The 23,299-nt window shown below is 40.3% G+C and overlaps 1 protein-coding gene and 1 pseudogene across 1 annotated transcript in view; both read left to right on the top strand.

Annotated features, from left to right (window-relative positions):
• The window catches only part of Tlr8 (toll like receptor 8), a 19,759-nt gene extending 3,675 nt beyond the window's left edge, over positions 1 to 16,084 (top strand). The window contains exon 3 of the mRNA XM_031371181.1: positions 11,435 to 16,084. Within this exon, the coding sequence (XP_031227041.1) occupies positions 11,435 to 14,530 (3,096 nt within the window). The 3' untranslated portion in view covers positions 14,531 to 16,084. The remainder of the gene's footprint in view (positions 1 to 11,434) is intronic.
• A 2,539-nt stretch (positions 16,085 to 18,623) lies between these two features.
• Positions 18,624 to 19,234, top strand: LOC116095423 (annotated as a pseudogene).
• Positions 19,235 to 23,299: the final 4,065 nt, after the last annotated feature.

Raw genomic sequence — 23,299 nt, 5'->3', positions numbered from 1 at the left:
CTTAGTGACTCTGACCGGAGCTTGTCCTGTCCCTGCCACCTGGCGGCTCCCCTGTGACTCGTGGGGCCCGTGCCTCCCTGTTGTCTGCTCCAGGCTTAGGAACTCACTAGAGAGAAGATGGCAGCTCTCACTGGAGACTCCGGGTCAAAGCGGTCACTGGAGGCAGACCCGCCTCGTGCAAGGGAGGGGCAGCTAAGGTCACTGATCCACCTCTGCCACTTGGAAGCTGAGAGGATCCCGTCCCTGCCGCCCGGCGGCTCCCCTGCGACTCTTGGGGTCTGTGCCTCCCTGCTGGCTGCTCCCGGCATAGGAACTCACCAGAGAGAAGATGGCAGCTCTCACTGGAGACTCCGGGTCAAAGCCTCATTTCATTTTGAGACAGGATTTTACTAGATAACCCAGGTTGGTCTTGAACTCATGATTCCCTTGCCTTTGAGTCCAGCTTTTCTTGAAGGAAGCCTTGAAGATGGAAAAGAGAGTTATTTCTGCACATTGATTGCTTGAATCCTAAGAGCTCTATACCTTCCTACCTGATCTTCACTGTGGATTGCGTGGGGTTTATTTTGGGTTCACTGAGAGATGCTGTGGTTCTAGTACTCATACATTAACAGTTTTCCTGTTTGAAGACCACTGGACCAATGAGTACAAAATGGCTCCCAGCCCACCCATAATCAGTTAGGGGGCACTTTGGAGCTGTTTTTTTCATCACAACAGTGTTTTCAAAGGGCTCATTAGGTGTCCATCAGGGTACAGTGTGAGAAGAAAGATTAGTGTGCAAGGTGACAGAGGTGGAGTTTCTCACATTGTTTCATGCCCTCAGGAGGACTGAAGGCCATGTCCCATGGATGCAAGCAGTGTGCAGATCATGCACTGAAAACTAGGGGAAAGGCTGTGAATTGACTACCAAAGTATGACAGCTGCTTTGGGGTGTGTAGAAAGGGAAGTTAAACAGTTTTACTTCTTTCTGTTGTTAATTTTTTGGTTGGTGTTTATGATTCATAAGCTTCCTTTAAATAAATGAGTTTCGGTTTTCTCCAGTTGACGAAAGCAACACCAGGTCAATCCTTTGGGTCCTGCAGCTCAACCCACCTATTCAGGGATTTTCAGGCTGTCAGCTCATGCATATGTCTGTGCAGAAACCATTTTGGACCAATTGCCCTGATAGTAGGATCCACTGAATCATGCTTATTTACACATTCTCACTTTCAGTGTCACAAATGTGAGTGCTCAAACAGCAGAAATACATTCCTTCACAGTTTTACAAGAAGTCTAAAATCCATGTGATATAGGCAAACTTGAATCTTTTGTGGGTGCCCTGAAGAAATCCTAAGAAAGGACAGGGGCACCAGGAAGCTCAGTATTCAAGATAAATAATTGCTTTGTGCTATCATTAAAACAAACCAAGGGCTGGAGAGATTATTCAGCAGTTAAAACCATGCATTGTTCTTAAGAAGTATCTGAGTTCAGTTCCCGGCCCCTAACTAGGACAGCTCACAACCACCTGTAGCTCCAGCTTTAGGAAATCTGATGTCCTGTTCTGGCCTTCAGGGACACCTGCACTCACATGTACTCACTTCCCCACACATAAGTATATTAAGAATAAAAATAAACTTAAAATAAATCTTTTAAAAATATCTACAACTCAGGCCAGGTATGCATATATAATATGCATTCTGGAGGCTAAAGAGGATCATGAACTCTAGGCTAGTCTGGGCTTCAGAGTGAGATACTATCACAAAATAGAAAGATAATCAAACAAACTTGGCAAGCTTCAGCCCTCAACTCATACCTGTTTGTGTACAGAAAGTTGTGTTGCAACTGGAGCCAGGCTGAGGGAACCAAATGAAGTCTTATATTAAAGATTCCTTTTTGATCATCATGGATTTTCATTGACCAAGTTCTGTTTTCATGGTCCCCTAACATTTTGCAGTTATGGCATATGTCTGTCTAGCTTCACCTTGATCAGACCCTACTTCCACAAAGTGAGTCCATGTAGCTTTCTGTATGGAATGCTGAAGTGGATGTTCATAAGCAAGGTTCATAGAGACCTCAAGGCTGAGCCTGGGATGAGTATAGTGCCCTGCGCTCCACCAACAGATCATTCTTTAAACAGAACAGATAAAGATCTGTTCTGTTTTCTGTAAGGATATCTCATCCTGGCTCTGATTTGTGTTTAAGGCTCCTAGATTTCATCATTTGAGACTGCAAATCTTGGCTGGGGATGGAACAAACACACACACACACACACACACACACACACTTGCTTGTATGTCTGTCTATCACTTGCATTCAGTGCCTGCGGAAGGCAGAGGAGGATGTTGGGTATCCTAGAACTGGAGTTTAAAATAGTTATATGCTGCCAGATAGGCGCTGGGTATATATCACAGGTCTTCTTATAGAGCAGTTAGTGCTCTTAACCACTGAACCCTGACTCCTGTCACCAGTACTCTTACTGAGACTCTTAGTTAATCCACTGACCTGCCTTCTTTGAGATACCTTTGCCTCCCAACTCCAGAACCTTCCCAGGATTTTCTACTAAAAACTACTCTATGAAATTCACCACTACCCTACACCCATGTATCTGTCTCTATTTGTATGTACTGTCTCAATATATTTTATTTTAATTAATGCATTCCTGTAGTATACTTGAAACATTGCTGCTTCTCTATTTTATTCTCATAGTTATGTCACATGTGTTTCAACTATTACACTATTGTGAACATGAATTTGTGGTAGAGTGCTGGAGAACATGCCACAGCATACATAAGGCTCTGTATCCCGTCTCCAACATGTCAAGGAAGGGTATGGGTGGGTGGAAAAAGAGGAGAGAAGAATGGAATAAAGAAGAAGAGAGAAAGGAGGAGAGGCTTCTGGTTTCCATCTGCTCCTGGAGCTGACCCCGTGCCACAGCTCTCCATATACAAATTCCTCCCAGAGAGAACTGGTCTCCCAGGAGGGCTGACATACAGGCTTATAGGAGGGCTAAGCTACAGTCAGAGACAGTAAGACCAGCTAATACCAGAGATAATGAGATGGCAAGAAGCAAGTGCAAGAACACAACCAACAGAAACCAAGGCTACTTGACATCATGAGAACCCAGTTCTCCCACCACAACAAGCCCTGGATACCCCAACACACTGAAAAAGCAAGACTCTAATTTAAAATCACATCTCATGATGATGATAGAGGACATTAAAAAGGACATAAATAACTCCCTTAAAGAAATACAGGAGAACACAGGTAAACAGGTAGAAGCACTTAAAGAGGAAACACAAAAATCCCTTAAAGAATTATAAGAAAACACAGCCAAGCAGGTGAAGGAATTGAACGAAACCACCCAGGATCTAAAAATGGAAATAGAAACAATAAAGAAGTCACAAAGGGAGACAACCCTGGAGTTAGAAAACCTTGAAAAGAGATCAGGAGTCATAGGTGCAAGCATCACCAACAGAATACAGGAGATAGAAGTGAGAATCTCAGTTGCAGAAGATACCATAAAACACATTGACACAACAACAAAAGAAAATGCAAAATTCAAAAAGATCCTAACTCAAAACATCCAGGAAATCCAGCACACAATGAAAAGACCAAAACTAAGGATAATAGATATAAAACAGAGTGAAGAATTCCAACTTAAAGAGACAGTAAATAACTTCAATAAAATTATAGAAGAAAACTTCACTAACCTAAAGAAAGAGATGCCCATGGACATACAAGAAGCCTACAGGACACCAAATAGACTGGACCAGAAAAGAAATGCCTCCCATCATATAATAATCAGAACACCAAATGCACAAAACAAAGAAAGAATTTTAAAAGCAGTAAGGAAAAAAGGTCAAGTAACATATAAAGGCAGGCCTATCAGAATTATACCAGACTACTCACCAGAGACTCTAAAATCCAGAAGATCCTGGGCAGATGTCATACAGATCCTAAGAGAACACAAATGCCAACCCAGGCTACTATACCCAGCAAAACTCAATTATCATAGATGGAAAAACCAAGATGAAATGAATTTAAATAATATCTTTCCACAAATCCAGCCTTACAAAGAATAATAGGAAAACTCTAACACAAGAAAGGAAACTACACCCTAGAAAAAGCAAAAAAGTAATCTTCTTTCAACAACCCAAAAGAAGATAGCCACAAACACAATTCCACCTCTAACAACAAAAATAACAGGTTGCAACAATAACTATTCCTTAATATCTCTTTATATCAATGGACTCAATTTTCCAATAAAAAGACATAGACTAACAGACTGGATATGTAAACAGGACCCAGCATTTAGCTGCTTACAGGAAATACACCTCAGTGACAAAGACAGACACTAAAATTTTCCAAGCAAAGGGTCCCAAGAAAGAAGCTGGAGTAGCCATTCTAATATCAAATAAAATCGACTTTCAACCAAAAGTTATACAAAGCTCAAGTCCAAGTGGATCAAGGACCTCCACATAAAATCAGATACACTTAATCTAATAGAACTAAAAGTGGGGAAAATCCTTGAACACATGGGCACAAGGCTTATGCTCTAAGATCAAGAATTGACAAGAGGGACCTCATAAAATTGCAAAGCTTCTGTAAGGCAAAGGACACTGTCAATAGGATAAATCAGCAACCAACAGATTGGGAAAAGAGTTTTACCAATCCTACATCTGATAGAGGCTAATATCCAATGTATACAAAGAATGCAAGAAGTTAGACTCCAGAGAACCAAATGATCCTATTAAAAAATGAGGAACAGAGCTAAACAGAGAATTCTCAACTGAGGAAACCCAAGTGGCCAAGAAACACCTAAAGAAATGTTCAACATTCTTAGTCATCAGGGAAATGCAAATCAAAACAACCCTGAGATTCCACCTCACACCAGTCAGAATGGCTAAGATCAAAAACTCAGGTGACAACAGATGCTGGCAAGGTTGCTGGTGGGATTGCAAGCTGGTACAAACATTCTGAAAATCAGTTTGGCAAGTCCTCAGAAAATTGGACATAGTACTACCTGAGGACCCCAGCTATACTACTCCTGGGCATATACCCAAATGATGCTCCAACATGTAATAAGGACACATGCTCCACTATGTTCATAGAAACCATATTTATAATAGTCAGAAGCTGGAAAAAACCAGATGTCCTTCAAGAGAGGAATGGATACAGAAAATGTGGTACATTTACACAATGGGGTACTACTCAGCTATTAAAAACAATGATTTCATGAAATTCACAGGCAAATGGATGGATCTAGATAGTATCATCCTGAGTGAGGTAACTCATTCACAAAAGAACACACATGGAATGTACTCACTGATAAGTGGATATTAGGCAAAGAGCATGGAATACCCATGAAGCAACTCACAGAACATGAAGCTCAAGAGGAAGGAAGACAAAGAGTGAATGCTTCAGTCCTACTTAGAAGGGGGAACAAAATAATCAAAGGAAGTAGAGGGTGGGGGGGACTTGGGAGAAAGAGAAGAGGAGGTAGGAAGAGGGGTAGAATCAGGTATGGGAGGATATGGAGGAGATGTACAGAGAGTCAGGAAATTGAACAGAGGTATGTAGTATTGGGGGATGGGGAACTGGGGGTAGCAACCAGGAAGTTCCAGATGCTAGGAAAGCAAGAGCCTCTCAGTACCTCATGGGGATGACATTAACTGAAATACCCCACAAAGCGGAGGGAGAACTTTTTGAGACCATATCCAGAGGTTAGGCATGCTGGACTGGTTGAGGGATGGGGCCACTCACCCATCTCCAAAATTTTAACCCAGAATTGCTCCTGTCTAAAGGAAGTACAGGGACAAAGAGTGGAGCAGAGACTGAAGGAAAGGCCATCCAGTGACTTCCCCACCTGGGGATCTATCCCACATGCAGACACCTAACCCAGACACTATTGCTGATGCCAAGAACTGCTGGCTGACAGGAGCCTGATACAGCTGTCTCTTTAGAGACTCTGCCAGATCCTGACCAATAAATGCAGATGTAGATGCTTGCAGCCAACCATCGGACTGAGCACAAGGACTGCAATGGAGGAGTTAGGGGAAGGACTGAAGGAGCTGAAGGGACCTGGCATCAATGGAAGGGGAGGCCCTTGGTTCTGTGAAGGCTTGATGCCCCAGTGTAGATGAATGCTAAGGCAGTGAGGCAGGAGTTGGTGGGTGGGTGGGGAGCACCCTCATAGAAGCAGGGTAAGGGGGGATGGGATAAGAGGGTTGCAGAGGGGGAACTGGGGAAGGTGATAATATTTGAAATGTAAATAAATAAAATCTTCAATTAAAAAAATAAAGAGGAGAAGGGAAAGAGGGAAGGGAAGGAGTGAGAAAGGAAGAGGGAAAGAAGAAGAATAGGAAAAGGTAAATATATTTTAGTCCATGTTCTATTGGACTGTGTTCATAAGAGGGTTCTACATATTAAGTGTGTATTAAATACACAGGGTCAAATAAATAGATCACAGAGTTCAAGAAAGAGAAGAGGAGGAGGATGAAATGAGAAGAGAGAGGAATGGGGGAAGAAGATGAAAGGAGGAGATAGGGGAAGGGAGAAGAGGAAAAAGAAGTCTTCCTTACTTCATCTGGGATTCAGTTTCTGTTTGCTATCTTTTTAGTAAAATGTTACTGAAGCAATGTACCCCTCTCTAGGTTATTTGGTGTCTAAGCTCCCTGCTGCTCTAAAATCCGGACAGATGTGCTATGTTCAGCCAGGAAGTGTTGGATGACAGCTGAATTCCTTGGGAGATGAGCATTAACAATTGTGGTGGTTTGAATAAGAATGACCTCCACTCCTACCTTGGGCTCATATATTTGAATGTTTGGTTCCCAGTTGGTAGAGTATTTAGGAAGGATTAGGAGGTGTGACCTTGTTGGAGGAGGTATAGATGGACTTTGAGATATCAACAGCCCACACCAGGATCAGTTTTGCCTGCTTTCTGCCTCCTTTTGTATTAGATATGAGTTCTCAGCTACTCCAGGATTATTCCTGCCTACCTGTCACCATGCTCCTCACCATGGTGTCCATGGACTAACCCTCTGAACTCTAAGCAGGCCTCTAACTAAGTGCTTTTTTCTATATAAACTGCTTTAGTAATAGTTTCTCTTCACAGCAATAGAACAGTAACTAAGACAGAAATGAACAGAAATGCTGTGAGGGCCTGTGTGGAGTGTTAAGGCGTGGCCACTGATCAATTACTCATTTCCCCTCAACTTCCTTGCTGTCCACTGCTCACCATTTGATGCACATTTCAAATTTTGGTTATTTTGAATTTCCCCACTCATGTTCTTGCCTCAGTGACTTCTTAGGAGGCTGGTGTTAGAAATTTCAAGCTCCTCACTCAGGAATATCACTTCTGTTCACTTCCATGACCCGTAATTCCCACTGTTATTTTAGACTGTGTGAGAGGCTGGTTTCATCTTGAAGAAACTTTGACTCTCAATGTATTCCTCTGCTCCTGACATGAGGCTCCTGGAGCTTTACATAACTAATTGCTCTGTATAAAATATATAGTTGTATTTGTAACTAGATGCAGAAACCTTAGTTTGAGCAAGTGGGGCCACAGTAGATACAGCCTGTTCTCTTGATTCACTAAGGATGTCTCAACAACCAATAGCTCCATCAGCCTGCAAAGAAAAATGTCTGGAATCTAATTTTACCAGGACACAAATTTCCCATAGCCTCCTTTAAAAATTAACTTTTTGTGAACAGTTAAAATAGGAACCTTACCAACACTCACTCAGTGAAAGGATCAAGGTCTGCATCAACTGGAAAAGTCATGCTGATAGCATAGTCTTGGTCTTGCTAGAATGACACACTGTACCTATATGTCTTTCTCCTGCAACCAATAACCTCAGTCTAATAATAACAAAAATGTCATGTAAGTTCAACTCAAGGACTTACATAAACCTCCACCTTTCTTTCTTTGCTCTTTTCCTATCTATTGTTATATCTAAATTTCTAATTTTTAATATATATATATATACATATATATATCAGATAGGAAGTACTTTTGTATTTTTTTTCTAGTACTGGGTTTAAAAACAGTTCCTGAAATAAAATACATGTCCAATAAATATTTGTTGAATGAATATAAAAATTCTTATATTTTTTCCATTCCATTTCTACATGGCATTCTGTCATATGATTACAACCAAACTCTTATCCATAGACATTGAGAATATTTCCATTTTTTTATATTGCTAAAATGCTTTGCTTAGAGCATCTTTCTATGTAGACATTAGCATGTGTAGCTATGCCTTCAGGAGCTCCTTCTAGAATTGAAATTTCTAATGTCCAAGTATACATTTCTAGTTTTGAAAGATGTTTCAAACTGCTGTCCATCTTAGAAGTAGCATTAGTTTCTACTTTTGATATCAAGAAATGAGCTATTTCATGACATGTCTAGCTGCATAGTATATTTATTTTAAAACTCAGATCAGTGTAATTTACTGAGCGATACTGGAATAACTTTTTGTATGTTTAAGAAGTGTTCACAGGGGAAGAAAAGGTGGCTCAGCAATTGAGAGCATTCTTTCAGAACACTTATGTTCAATTCCCAGAACCCATACAGTGGCTCACAACCATCAGCAGCTTCAATTCCAGGACACCCAAGAGACTTTTCAGGTCTCCAAAGGTACCAGGCACATATGATGCACAAATATACATGCACATAAACATCCATACACATCACTTACATTTCAGTTTTTTAAAGATTTATTTATTATGTACACAGTGTTCTGCCTGCATATATTCCCCCATACCAGAAGAGGACACCAGATCTCATTATAGAAGGTTATCAGGCACACAAGTGGTTGCTGGCAAGTGAACTCAGGTCCTCTGGAAGAGTAGTCAGTGTTTTCAACCTCTGAGCCATCTCTCTAGTCCCACATTTCATTTTATACTCTTAATATATTTTGGTCCATTTATATTGGATTGTGTTCATAAGATTATACATAATAAAACCATATTAAATATAAATAAACAGATGAAACACATCAAGAAGTTTAGAAATGAATCCAAACATGCAAGAAAGTTGGGCATGCATTAGCATTATCAAAGAAGGGATCAGGTGATTCCACAGATGATAGAAACAACTAGATCTATACTGAGAAAAGAATAATTAGGGTTTACTTTTCATACTTTATGTCAAAACAGTTCTGGTTGGGTAAAATATTTTAACATGAAAAAATGAAAAAATAAATTTAATAAGAAAAAAGAAAAATTGTTATTTCTAGAGTTCAAGTGTGGAAGCCTTTCCTAGACCATAAAAATAAGTCAAATTCCCTTGTTGGGTTGCTAATAGCATCAAGTAATTTTTTTAAATCACAGGTGAAATATTGTAATATTATTATATGTGGCTCATGTTTATCTACCCAGAAGACTATAAAATAACCAATAAGATGGAGTCCCCAGGCCATTTACTGGCTGACGCATGCAGGAAAGTATAAAATGACCTTCAGACCTAACAATGTTCAGATTGGAATACATGTAGACTTATATATGAATAGGGCTCTAGATAAATATAATATTTCCCATAGTATCTTACACGTTGTTTACATTCCTGAGAGTCTACAATGTTTCATGTTCTCAAGCACTATCTTATGATACTGTTTTGATCTAGGGTCTCATGTAGCCCAGATTTGTCAGGAGCTGCCAGAGAGATGAACTTGAACTCCTGATCTTCCTGTTTCTACCGTCCGAGTGCCAGGATTATACGCTTGTGCAATAACACTCCAGTTTAATCAGTGCTAAAGATTGAACACACAGGGCCACTGGAATGCTAAGCTGATACTCTACCAACTTAGCTACAATCTAGCTGAGGTCATCTTATGAACACATTTTCAAGTTATATTAGTTTTCTATTGCTGCACATCAAGTAGACTCCAGGTTTAGAGTTTTTGAGTGAGATCCATTTGCTTGCTTAGAGACGAAAGCTCAGTTTGACCAACAACTTGGTTTCTTCTCTAGGAGTACATGCAACACTCTAGATTGCCAGAAATACTTTTAAGAGTCAGTCATGACTTCCTTAGAGAAATTTCAAATTTAGCAAGTAGGTAGCTATTGATCTCAATGTTTGCATGGTCAATAGTCCAGATTTTTTGCATGGTCACTACATTTGAGGCACCATTTTGCCCCATAGATTTCAAAAGAAAATTATGGAATATGACGAGTGGTGTAAAAGAAATTGAAATCAGATTAGCTTAAGGCCCAGCACAAGACTATATTGTTTTGAAAGTTATTTAATTCTTAAGAGTTCTCTTGTTCATCTGAAAAATATGGATAATAAATTTTGTTCTTATGAGACTTAGGAGCCTTACAGTGGGTAAAAAAAATGTTGATGCAGTATTTAGTACAGTACTTGACACTTTTTTTGTGTGTGTCATGGATTTTTCACATTTTAGCGATGTAAGGAACTAAGAGAATATGATACGTATCATCACCACAGAAAGAAAAGCAGAGGAAATAATTGTGAGAACTATGGAGAACAAGTGATGACTATGACTTAAGTATCTTCGATGATACTACAATGGATGCATCTTCTTGGGAGATGCATCCTACAATGAGCTCTTTTTGGTTACTGGCCAAGGTTTCATCAAGAGTCATGCCAAGCAGGGCTGGAGAAACAACTCAGTGGATAAAGAACTTGCTGTGTAGTTTGATGACTCAAGTTCAGAGCCCCTAGCACCTACACATGAGACTGGAAAAAGTGTTGGCTGCCTGTAATCCCAGCTCTTAGGAGACAAACATACTGGGTCTCTGGGGCAAGCTGGCTACCTAGACTGGCCAAATTAGCAAGTTCTTTGTCTCATGAGAGAGATCCTTCATTGATAAATAAAGTGGTGAGTATTTGAATAAGAGAATTTGTGTCACTCTCTGGCTTCCACATGCAGATACCTACACACATACATGCATGCTTCAATTGCAAAAGAATGGTTATACAAGAAGTTTGTTAGCCAGGTGGTGGTGGCACACACCTTTAATCCCAGCACTTGAGAGGCAGAGGTGGGTGGATTTCTGAGTTCGAGGCCAACCTGGTCTACAGAGTGAGTTCCAGGACAGCCAGGGCTACACAGAGAAACCCTGTCTTAAAAATACAAAAAAAAAAAAAAAGAAGAAGTTTGTTGCTAAAAATATGTGCCATGCTATGCTATAACCCTTATTTGACCCACACCCATGCTTCATCTCAGATTTAATATAGTGGTGGGGTATTTTGATTAATTTCTTTTCAAAAGCTTCCTATCATCATGTCTCAGAGATTTAGCTTTACCTTTTCAGCTCCCTAAAGCTAAACATATGAGTATTCTGAAACTCATTTGATGCAACATGTTAAATTATTCATAACATTTCACATCTCAAAACTCATAAGTATGGTGGAACACTGTTAAGTTTGCCAAGAAATACCCATGAAATATTGCTACTCTAATACGGTACTTCCACTTTTGGTTTTCCTTAGGAAATCATGTCCCCTCAGTTATGGATTCTGACGTGCTTTTGCCTGCTGTCCTCTGGAACCAGTGCGGTCTTCCTCAAAGTGAGTTATTCTAGAAGCTATCCTTGTGACGAGATAAGGCACAATGCTCTTGTGATTGCAGAATGCAATCGTCGTCAACTGCATGAAGTTCCTCAAACTATAGGCAAATATGTGACAAAAGTAGACTTGTCAGACAATGCCATTGCACACATAACAAAAGAATCCTTTCAAAAGCTGCAAAACCTCACTAAAATCAATCTGAACCACAATGTCAAACAACAGCACTCAAAGGAAAATAAGAATGGTATGAATATTACAGAAGGAGCATTCCTCAGCCTAAGAAATCTAACCGTGTTACTGCTGGAAGACAACCAGTTATATACTATGCCTGCTGGATTGCCTGAGTCTTTGAAAGAACTTAGCCTAATTCAAAACAATATATTTCAGGTAACTAAAAACAACACTTTGGGGCTTAGGAACTTGAAAAGGCTCTATTTGGGCTGGAACTGCTATTTTAAATGTAATCAACCCTTTAAGGTAGAAGATGGAGCATTTAAAAATCTTATACACTTGACAGAACTCTCGTTATCTTTCAATAACCTTTTCTATGTTCCTCCCAAACTACCACGCTCTCTAAGAAAACTTTTTCTGAGTAATGCCAAGATCATGAACATCACTCAGGAAGACTTCAAAGGGCTGGAACATTTAACATTACTAGATCTGAGTGGAAACTGTCCAAGGTGTTACAATGCCCCATTTCCTTGCATACCTTGCGAGGCAAACTCATCCATCCACATACATCCTCTTGCTTTTCAAAGTCTCACCCAACTTCGCTATCTAAACCTCTCCAGCACTTCCCTCCGGAGTATTAATTCTACCTGGTTCGACAATCTGACCAATCTGAAGGAACTCCATCTTGAATTCAACTATTTAGTTCAAGAAATTGCCTCGGGGGCATTTTTAACAAAACTACCCAATTTACAAACCCTTGATCTGTCCTTCAACTTCCAACAAAAGGAATACTTACAATTTATTAATATTTCCTCGAACTTCTCTGCGCTTCGTTCTCTCAAGAAGTTGCACTTAAAAGGCTATGTGTTTCGAGAACTTAAAAAAGAACATTTCGAGCCCCTCCAGAATCTTTCAAACTTAACAACTATCGACTTGGGCATTAACTTTATTGAGAAAATTGATTTCAAAGCTTTCCAGGGTTTTCCCAAACTTGATGTTATTTACTTATCAGTAAATCGCATAGCATCCATAGTAGATGGTACAGACTACTCCTCTAGGCGACATCATCTTCGGAAACCTCTCTCAACAGACTATGACGAGTTTGATCCACATGCGAATTTTTACCATAGCACCAAACCTTTAATAAAGCCACAGTGTACTACTTATGGCAAGGCCTTGGATTTAAGTTTGAACAATATTTTCATTATTGGGAAAAGCCAATTTGAAGGTTTTCAGGACATCGCCTGCTTAAATCTGTCCTTCAATGCCAATGGTCAAGTGTTGAATGGCACAGAATTCTCATCCATGCCCCACATTAAATATTTGGATTTAACCAACAACAGACTAGACTTTGATGATAACGGGGCTTTCAGTGACCTTCACGATCTAGAAGTGCTGGACCTGAGCCATAACGCACACTATTTCAGTATAGCAGGGGTAACACACCATCTAGGATTTATCCAGAACTTACTAAACCTCAGGGTGTTAAACCTGAGCCACAATGGCATTTATACTCTCACCAATGAAACTGAGCTGAAAAGCGTATCACTGAATGAATTGGTTTTCAGTGGAAATCGTCTTGACCGTTTGTGGAATGTAAATGATGGCAAATACTGGCCCATTTTTAGAGGTCTCCAGAATCTGACACGCCTGGACTTATCATACAATAACCTTCAACAAATCCCAAATGGAGCATTCCTCAACTTGCCCCAGAGCCTCCAAGAGTTACTTATCAATGGTAACAGGTTACGTTTCTTTAATTGGACATTACTCCAGTATTTTCCTCACCTTCACTTGCTGGACTTAGCAAGAAATGAGCTGTATTTTCTACCCAATTGCCTATCTAAGTTTACACATTCCCTGAAGACACTGCTGTTGAGCCACAATCATTTCTCTCACTTACCCTATGGCTTCCTCTCCGAAGCCAGGAATCTGGTGCACCTGGATCTAAGTTTCAACACAATAAAGATGATCAATAAATCCTCCCTGCAAACCAAGATGAGAACAAACTTGTCTATTCTGGAGCTACAAGGGAACCATTTTGACTGCACGTGTGACATAAGTGATTTTCGAAGCTGGCTAGATGAAAATCTGCATATTACAATTCCTAGATTGGTAAATGTTATTTGTTCCAATCCTGGGGATCAAAAATCGAAGAGTATCATGAGCTTAGAGCTCATGACTTGTGTGTCAGATACCACTGCAGCTGTCCTGTTTTCGCTCACATTCCTTACCACCTTCATGGTTATGTTGGCTGCTCTGGTTCACCACATGTTTTACTGGGATGTTTGGTTTATCTATCACATATGCTGCGCTAAGTTAAAAGGCTACAGGACTTTATCTACATCCCAAACTTTCTATGATGCGTACATTTCTTATGACACCAAAGATGCATCTGTTACTGACTGGGTAATTAATGAACTGCGCTACCACCTTGAAGAGAGTGAAGACAAAAGGGTTCTCCTTTGTTTAGAGGAGAGGGATTGGGATCCAGGATTACCCATCATTGATAACCTCATGCAGAGCATAAACCAGAGCAAGAAAACAATCTTTGTTTTAACCAAGAAATATGCCAAGAGCTGGAACTTTAAAACAGCTTTCTACTTGGCCTTGCAGAGGCTAATGGATGAGAACATGGATGTGATTATCTTCATCCTCCTGGAACCAGTATTACAGTATTCACAGTACCTGAGGCTTCGGCAGAGGATCTGTAAGAGCTCCATCCTCCAGTGGCCCAACAACCCCAAAGCAGAAAACTTATTTTGGCAAAGTCTGAAAAATGTGGTCTTGACTGAAAATGATTCACGGTATGACAATTTGTACATTGATTCCATTAGGCAATACTAATGCTAGGAAGTCATGACTCGGCCATCATAAAAACACACAGCTTCTATTTACAATGAACTGTGGCACATGAAAGGGCACATGGCTGCTTGTCGTACTGAGAATAAGTGGAAGTTGGGTGCTCAGCCCTAAACAAGACAGTTATACCAGCCTCTCTATGGCTTGGGTAACTTTGTGCAAGAGGGAATCAGAAAAATGTATGAGCTGGAAGGTAGGAAGAAGGGCTAGAAAATGCTATCTTCTGGGCATGGCAGCCATAGCAACCATAATCACACAGCAGCTAGTTGCCTGCAGTGAGCCTGCACAAGACTGAATCACTTATCAGTCAATTATGGATGGAGCCAGGTCCATAAAACTGTACTCCATATTTCTGGGGATCAGGTCCCCTCTATTCCCTCCTTCTGCACTATTGGCTATTAGTGGGTCCTAGGAAAGAGGCAATTATTATCTTCAGTTGTGTACCTATTGGTGAGCCCAAATTCAATAGAGGGTTCAAACCTCATGGTTACAGAGAAAGCGCTGGTAAAGTCAGTGAGTCAGAAGACAAAACAAAAAGCCCAAACATGAGAAATGCTCTTGTAAGGAGGTAGGTAGGTTGGCAGTAGTAGGAGAGGAGATAGGAAAAGGTGGGCATGAGAGTAATCAGAATGCATGGGTCTCTCTCAGAGACTTCACTCCAAGATCCACTCCCAAGCTCCCATGCAATTGTCCTCAAGATTAAGCTTCTCCTGTGTGTTGGCTAAAGGAGAAAAGCTCAGCTCCCTGCTATATGAACTTCTTTCCCAAGTCAGCTTGTTTCATCAAGGCCAGCGAAGGGGGACAGAGAGTCAGTCTTTTGGAAGTGAATCAGAAAATGATAGCCTACCATTGTAGCTGTATTCTATTTGGTAAAAGTCAACCACAGATCCTACCACTCCAGGCAGCAAGTACCTCAGGTTCAGGGAAAGCTATTGAAAACCAGGGTAATAGATCTAGGGGCCTCTCAGCTAAGAGGAAAGAGTTTGAGATAAGTGATTAAGTTAACCATTATCCATTTCTTTGGACTGAAAATAAGAGACAGCTTGCCATCTTGGTCACAGGTCATCAATACTGGGAGGGTCAGATCACATGGGCAATCTTAGCAGGTAGCTTACTATACCTACTTTTTGATCCCTAAGAACATTTGCCACTGTATCTAATGATTTTGACATTAAAATGCTGGTGAAGTTGATATATCCATGACTATGAGGTTACATTACATTGTGATTGCATTAATCTCTCTTTTACAATGACATTTTAAGATAAGTTTTGAGATTATAATATAACTACATCATCTCCTCCTCTTTCCTCTTTCCAAACCTTCTCATGTGGCCCACTCTGACTTTTATAAATGCTGCCTACAATATTTACTTTTTAAGCTTTTGATGTTGCTTAAACACTGAAAAGGATCATTTGTAAAAGCCTTTTAATTCTTAATCATTTTAAAGGTATTCATTTAAATGGAAAGCTTTTGGGGTATTTGTTATTCCCCATTGGTGTATATTTTCAAATAAATGATTAAAATTTCTTCATTTTACATGACAAATGTGTGATAAATCTGTAGTAGAAAACAGAATTCTAATATAAAAGTTGTCATTTGTACTGATTAGTTTTGAGATTCCTTTTTATTACTCTTATTTTATACCCCATCTGCAATTTCCCCTTCTTCTTCTCCTCCCCATACCTCCCTCCGCCTCCCCTTTGCCCCTCCCCATTCACTCCTCCTTCATTTCTCCTCACAAAAGGGCAGGGCTCCCATGCATATCAACCAAGCATGGTATATCAAGTTACAGTAAGACTATGCACTTTTGGGATGGCGAGATGGCTCAGAGGGTAAGAGCATTGACTGCTCTTACCTGAGTTCAGATCCCAGCAGCCACGTGGTGGCTCACAAACACCCATAATGAGATCTGACTCCCTTTTCTGGTGTGTCTGAGAACAGCTACAGTGTATTATGCTGGAGCGAGCTGGGCCAGAGTGAGTGGGGCCGTCCTGAGTTCAATTCCTAGCAGCCACATGATGGCTCATGGCCATCTGTACAGCTACAATGTACTCATCATACACATAAAATAAATAAATAAACCTTTAAAAAAAGACTATGCACTTTCTCTGTTAAACGTCCTTTCCTATTATGGCTGGATGAGGAACCCAGTAGGAGAAAAGGATCCAAAATGCAGGCTAAAGAGTCAAATACAGCCCCTGCTCCCACTATTAGGAGTCCCACATGAAGACCAAGCTACACCACCATAACATATATGCAGATGGTCTTGGTCAGTCCCCTGCAGGCTCCCTGGTTAGTGGTTTAGTCTCTGTGAGCCCCTATAAGCCCAGGTTAGTTGACTGTGAATTTTCTTATGATGTTCTTGACCCCACCAGTTCTACTATCCTCCCTCCCTTTCTTTTGCAGGATTTAACATTTTCTTTGACCACTGTACTAATTCCTTCTATCGTGCCTTCTATACCTGAGATTCTCTCTTCCATCTCTTGTATTCTGTTGGTGATGCTTAAGTCTGTAGTTCCTGTTCACTTACTTAGATTTTCTGCCTCCAGGATTCCTTCAGTCTGTGTTTTCTTTATTGCCCCTATTTCTACTTTTGGGTTTTGACCATTTTCATTCATTTCCTTCACTTGTTTGTGTTTTCCTGGGATTTTTTAAAGGGAGTTGTTCATTTCCTCTGTAATTATCTCTATCATCTTCATAGTATTGGATTTAAGGTAATGTTTTTCTGCTCCAGCTGTGTTGGAATATCCAAGGCTTGTTGAGGTAGGATAGCTGGGCTCTAGTGGTGTCATATTGCCCAGGGTGTTTTTGATTGTATCCCTACACTGTCCTATAGTCATCTGAGCCTGTGGTTCTTATAGGTTTACTTGCCAATTTCTGAGTTTATCTTTGTTAGATGGAAGGGTTTTGGATGTTTTCCCCCTTGCTTTATGTTTGGATGTTTTTCCCCTCGCTTCTTCTCTGATCTTCTGGCCTGAGTGCCCTGACTTGCAAGCCTTTGGGCTCAGTACTGAGTCTCTGTTAGAATTTTGAAAGCTTGTGTGACTTCTAGGGTTTTATAGTGCCTCTGGACTTCTGGCATTTTGGGAACTGGTGTGGCCTCTGGAGTTCTGGATACAGGTATGGCCTCTGGGATCCAGGTACCTGGGGTTCCTGAGGCTCCTAATACTGACATGACCTCCAGTAGAGCTGAAGTCTTCTGGAGTTGTAGACTGGGATATGGGGCCCAGGAGAGGTGGTGCATTTGGGCATTGCTGGATGGTGTTTAACAGTATTAGTGGGCGATAGGTAGTGTCTTACCTTGGGATCTTAGTACCTGCATGGCCTCAGGTAGAAAGGGAGTCTTCTGGTAAGGTTGTTCATTGGGATATGGAGCTTAGGGGAATGGGTCCTGCTGGGAATGGGGGCTCCTAGTACCAGTGTGGCCTCTGGTAGACTAGGAGTCTTCTGTTGAGATTTCTGTTTTGATAAATCTTCTAGAAAGATCAAAAGAGAAACAGTTTTGACATTAAGATAATTACTAATATAATAACTTCATCTTCTTTCAGCGTCATAAGAACAAAATCCACTTGTCTATTGGTATCTTTTATTTGTTCTCCTGAACAAAACAAGTTTGACACTTCTCATTACATCTACTAGTCTCTTTTTTGGTCAATCTGTAGTATCCTTTGTCCTGTATCAATGTGAAGCATCTCATGAAATTTATATAAGAATAGGAGATTATGCAAATATAAAATAGAAAGCCTAAGAAGATAGCTCTTATAATCCAAGGACTGGCAAAGTAAGAAGAGGGCTTAATGGCCAGTTAGCCTATCACAATCAGGGGAGCCCTAGGTCTCAGTGAAAGGCCTTACTTCAAAATATCAAAGTTGTCTCCACATACTCTCACATGCATGTGTACATGTGCAACTACGCACATACACAAACACACACACACCAGAGCAAGCAAGGGTAAGATATATATATATATATATATATATATATATATATATAGAGAGAGAGAGAGAGAGAGAGAGAGAGAGAGAGAGAGAGAATCCCTTTAAATAAAAAGAAAAACCTTCAAAGCACCATCTTTCCTTAAGTACAGTTTATATTATCTTGATAAGTACAACTTTAGTTAACCTTGCAAGATGAGGTATTTTAAAATATGCCTTCCACCTTTTTGCTGGGTGCCCGCTCCTTGCTGTCGAAATGGGCAAGTTCATGAGCTGGTTCTGGCTGGACACTACTCCGGACGCAAAGCCATCATCGTGAAGAACATTGACTATGGCACCTCAGACCGCCCTTACAGCCATGCCCTGGTGGCAGGAATTGACCACTATCCCCAAAAAGTGACAGCTGCCATGGGCAAGAAGAAAATTGCCAAGCGATCCAAGATCAAGTCCTTTGTGAAAGTTTATAACTACAACCACCTCATGCACACAAGGTACTCTGTGGATATCCCCTTGGACAAGACTGTTGTCAATAAGGATGTGTTCAGGAACCCAGCTTTGAAACACAAGGCCAGGCTGGAGGCTAAGGTCAAGTTTGAGGAGCGATACAAGACAGGGATGAACAAATGGTTTTTCCAGAAGCTTCGCTTTTAGGTATATTTTTGTTTTTGTTATTAAAAATTAAAAATAAAAACCAAAAATAAATAAATAAATAAATAATAAATAAAATATGCCTTCCTAAGGACTTTACCAAAATAGTATTTCATAATATTATTTAATATGGACAATCTCACTCAGAAGGGGAAACAAAGTAGTCATTGGGGGTGGATGGAAGGAGGGAACTGGTTGGGAGAGGGGGTGAGGAGGGGACTAGAGATTGGGATCAAGTGTGGGGAGAAGTGGTGAGGAGAAGCACCTCTGGAACTAGCTGGAGACCCAGGATAGAGAAGGTTCTGAGGAGTCTATGGGGGTGACCCTAGCTGAGACTCCTACCAGTAGGGGATATAAAGACTTAAGTGGCTACCTTCTGTAGCCAGGTGGGATTGAGCTTTCAACAGATGAAATTAAGGTGGTACAGCATCAGTCTATAACATAACTATTGTCACAACATTAACTTCATGCATGATAAAGGCTTTTCTTATAGTTTCTAATAAGTTTTGGTAAAAAAAAAAATAAGTAAACATTTCAATAGTGTTAAAGTTATAGATTGAATGGGAAACGTGCCCCATGGACCCTTGTGGTTAAACAGTTAGTCTTCAGCTGATGGTGGTGTTTTGGGAGGAAGTAGAACCTTCTGGATGTGAGGCCTAGATAATAAACATAGAACCTTAGGGGTGGGGTTAATGGCTTATAGTCTGGCCCAGTTCTCTGCTTCCTGGCTGCTAACATGATATAATTCGATGCCTCATGCTTCAGATGCCAGATCATTCCCATTACCACCACAAATGCAATCTTTTTCCACCAAGATAGACTACCATTATCCCCAACCGTGAGCCACTATAAATCTTTCTTCTCTTCGATTACTTCTTGTTAGGCTTTTGCTCACAGAGATGAGAAACATAACCAATACAGCAAGTCAGGAAGGCTCTCTATGAAGCATATGCTCTTTGGAAGCACTCTGTTGACAAAGTCAAGAGTTAATGGAAGTTACAAGTGATTTTACTGTGGGGAGCTGCAGCTGCCACCCTATATACATATATATTAAACATCTGGTCTCTGGCCAAAGCAGAGAACATTGATAATCAAGCCATTAGTTGGAAAAGCTGAGTGCCTCCAGTTTGTGATGCAAGCTAGTATGAATTTCCCGCAGCCTATTATGCTTTGCCACATAGCTGATGCTGATTGGGATCAGGTAAAGTATTTAACCTGCGAAGGCTGCAGGCTACAAGATTCTACTAGCGAGAGGATTATTATGAGCCAGGCAGTAGTGGCGCACGCCAGTAGTCCCAGCTACTCGGGAGGCTGAGAGAGATTATAGACATACTAGATGAGATTAGAGAGATTATTATGATTATTGAGATTATAAGGAAGTAAAAATAAAGGTTCCTGGAAAAAACCTGCTTGGAGAAGGGCCGGGTGTTTAATATATATATGTATATAAGGTGGCAGCTGCAGCTCCCCACAATTTTACTTTCTCGTTAGTAAATGTACTTATAAATTGATGAGAATAAATGTGATGCTTAGTAAAAAAGTGGTTCTAAACCCTGTTGATTCTTCATTCAAATTTCTGGTATGAGAAACTCAGACTTGAAATTTTTTGATGAAGAACTTACTCTCATTTTTATTATTAATTTGAAAGCATACAGTACTTACATGTACTTTTAAGTTTTTCAAAAGTTACACAGGGTTGAACAATGAATTATAAATCTACGTGGCCCATTTTTTGCTTCCTGGGAGATCTCCGGAATTACAACAAAGTAGAAAGTTTCAGTTGTTATAACACAGAGATCCAATAGTACAGAGGTTTACTTCTCTGAACCAATATATTGGTTACTTTTCTCATTTCTATAACAAAGTACCTAACAAAAGCATCATAAAGAAGGAAGAATTCACTTTGGTTAACAATTTAAGGATATAGTCCATTGTGGCTAAGAAAACATGGAAGAAGGAGCTTGGAGTAGTTTGTTATATTGTGTCTACAGTCATGAAGCAGAAAGCAATGAATGATGACATTCAGCTCATTCTCTTTTTTAATTCAGAATCTCAGGCCAGGGAATGATGTCATACAGTTAAGGTGGGCCTTCCCACCTCAACTAACCTAATCTAGATAATCCCCTATAAGCAAAACCAGAAGCTAACCTAATTCAGAAACTCTTTTATAGGCATGCCAATGGGTCTTACTTCTAGGCAATTTTAGATTCTGTCAAGTAGACGATCAACATTAAACCATCACACCCAGCACTGATTGACCCAATGAAGATAGTTGAAGTCAACAGCCAGTCTCTACATGGATGTCCAAGTTTCCTTGTTCCTTGCTCTTGCTATACTGCTGTCTCCTAGGGAAATAGCATTGTCTGCATGCCCCATGGTGACTTATCACTACAGCTAGATTCAATTCAAAATGGCCCACACATGGTGGCAAGGGACTAAACATTTTCGAGAAAAGACTACAAAGCTAAAGTCATAATGTTCAGACTCACCAGTGGCATGCTGTCTTTGTTCCCTTCCGTTGGTGAAGACTTAATCGACTTCACTTAACTACTATGTCTGCTAGGAAATATACCACGTTATGTCATAATGATAGAAGAAAAGGAACACAGATTTAGTATACTGCTAGGAGTGTGTGCTACAACTTTAGTTTTCAGTGCACATCCAACACTTTAAAAAGCCTCCTTTAAAAGAAAAACCAATAATGTTGCTCCTTATGTTTTGCCCTGGTTTTGGAATATTTCTCAAAATTTCTAAAATTTATTTATGTGCATTTTATGGCTATGAGTGTTTTGCTGGAATGTATGTGCACTATGTGGGTGCTAGGAATTAAACCTGAAACCTATGCAGAAGCAACCCATGCTTAGAACCACCGAGCCATCTCGCTAGCCCCTCAAAGTGTATACTTCTCAAAAATATAAAGCATTTCTTTAAAGAAATATACGGTGAGATATTTTTCCAGTGTTTTACTGCTGAACATTTGGAATGCTTCCAATATTTTGCCATTGGAAATAATCATGTAATAGCTATGTCTTCGTGTTTATGTGCACATATTGATAGAGTAAAGTAAGATTAGAATAATAATTTGTAAAGAATCATCTGAAACACTGATCTGTGAACTGAGTATGCATGTTCTATCCTTTGGGGTGGGGGCGGGGTTTCAGCAGCAGATACTGGATTCCCACGGCTCTTCTAGGCATTACTCTAACAGGGACTCCCAGTAGTAACTCCAGCCATGCATCAGGTTTCCGAGTGGTCTCCCATGCTCTCCACTAGATCCATTGTAACCTAAGAAGGGGCTGCCACGCCTTCATGGCTCTTGTATTCTGCACACCTGCAGAGTGAGTACCACATGGACATTGCCAAGGCTAATTGCTTGTGCACTCTTGAGTGATGGTTAAATTGTATTTGAACCCACTTGAACCACAGCTGAAAACCAGGGAGCAGAGGCCAAGGTGGCCCTGGGTAGAGAGCCTATTCTGCCCTTTAAGGCTTGCCCTTTAATGTTGCTGGAATGGGCGGGGCAACCTTAAGATCCTCTGAAATTGCAATACTCTTAACAAAACATTTCATTCTTTTACATGTACAGCTGCAAGTTTCCCATTTTATACTCTATTTACTTCTTAATTATAATTTTATCTACATAGTGGTCAGTCCTTTACCCACTCATCTTACTATAAATGGTTGTATTAATTACTTTTCTCTTGCTGTGACTAAGCCACTAACAAGAAACACCTTAGAGGAGGAAGGATTTGCACTGGATTCTAAAACCATCAAAAGGGATAAAATTAAAATAGCTATATTGTTAAGTCATGACTTAGGTAGGTTTTAGGCATTACCTTAAACCAGTCATAAGAAAGTGGGTAAATATTCCTTAAACCATTCATTCTCAGGGTGCTGGAGAAATGGCTCAGAGGTTAAGAATACTGATTGTTCTTCTTAGAGGTCCTGAGTTCAGTTCCCAGCAAACACATGGTGGCTCACGACCATCTGTAATGGGATTCGATGCCCTCTTCTGGTGTGTCTGAAGACAGCGACAGTGTACTCACATATATAAAATAAATGAGTAATTATTTTTTAAAAAAGAAATCAAGGTTCTGAGTTTGAGGCCAGCGTGGTCTACAGAGTGAGTTCCAGGACAGCCAGGGATACACAGAGAAACCCTGTCTCAAA

Source organism: Mastomys coucha, chromosome X (genome assembly GCF_008632895.1).
Source record: "Mastomys coucha isolate ucsf_1 chromosome X, UCSF_Mcou_1, whole genome shotgun sequence".
NCBI lineage: Eukaryota > Metazoa > Chordata > Mammalia > Rodentia > Muridae > Mastomys > Mastomys coucha.
Note: the sequence above shows the minus strand (reverse complement) of the source record. Positions and strands in the feature narration are given on the sequence as shown.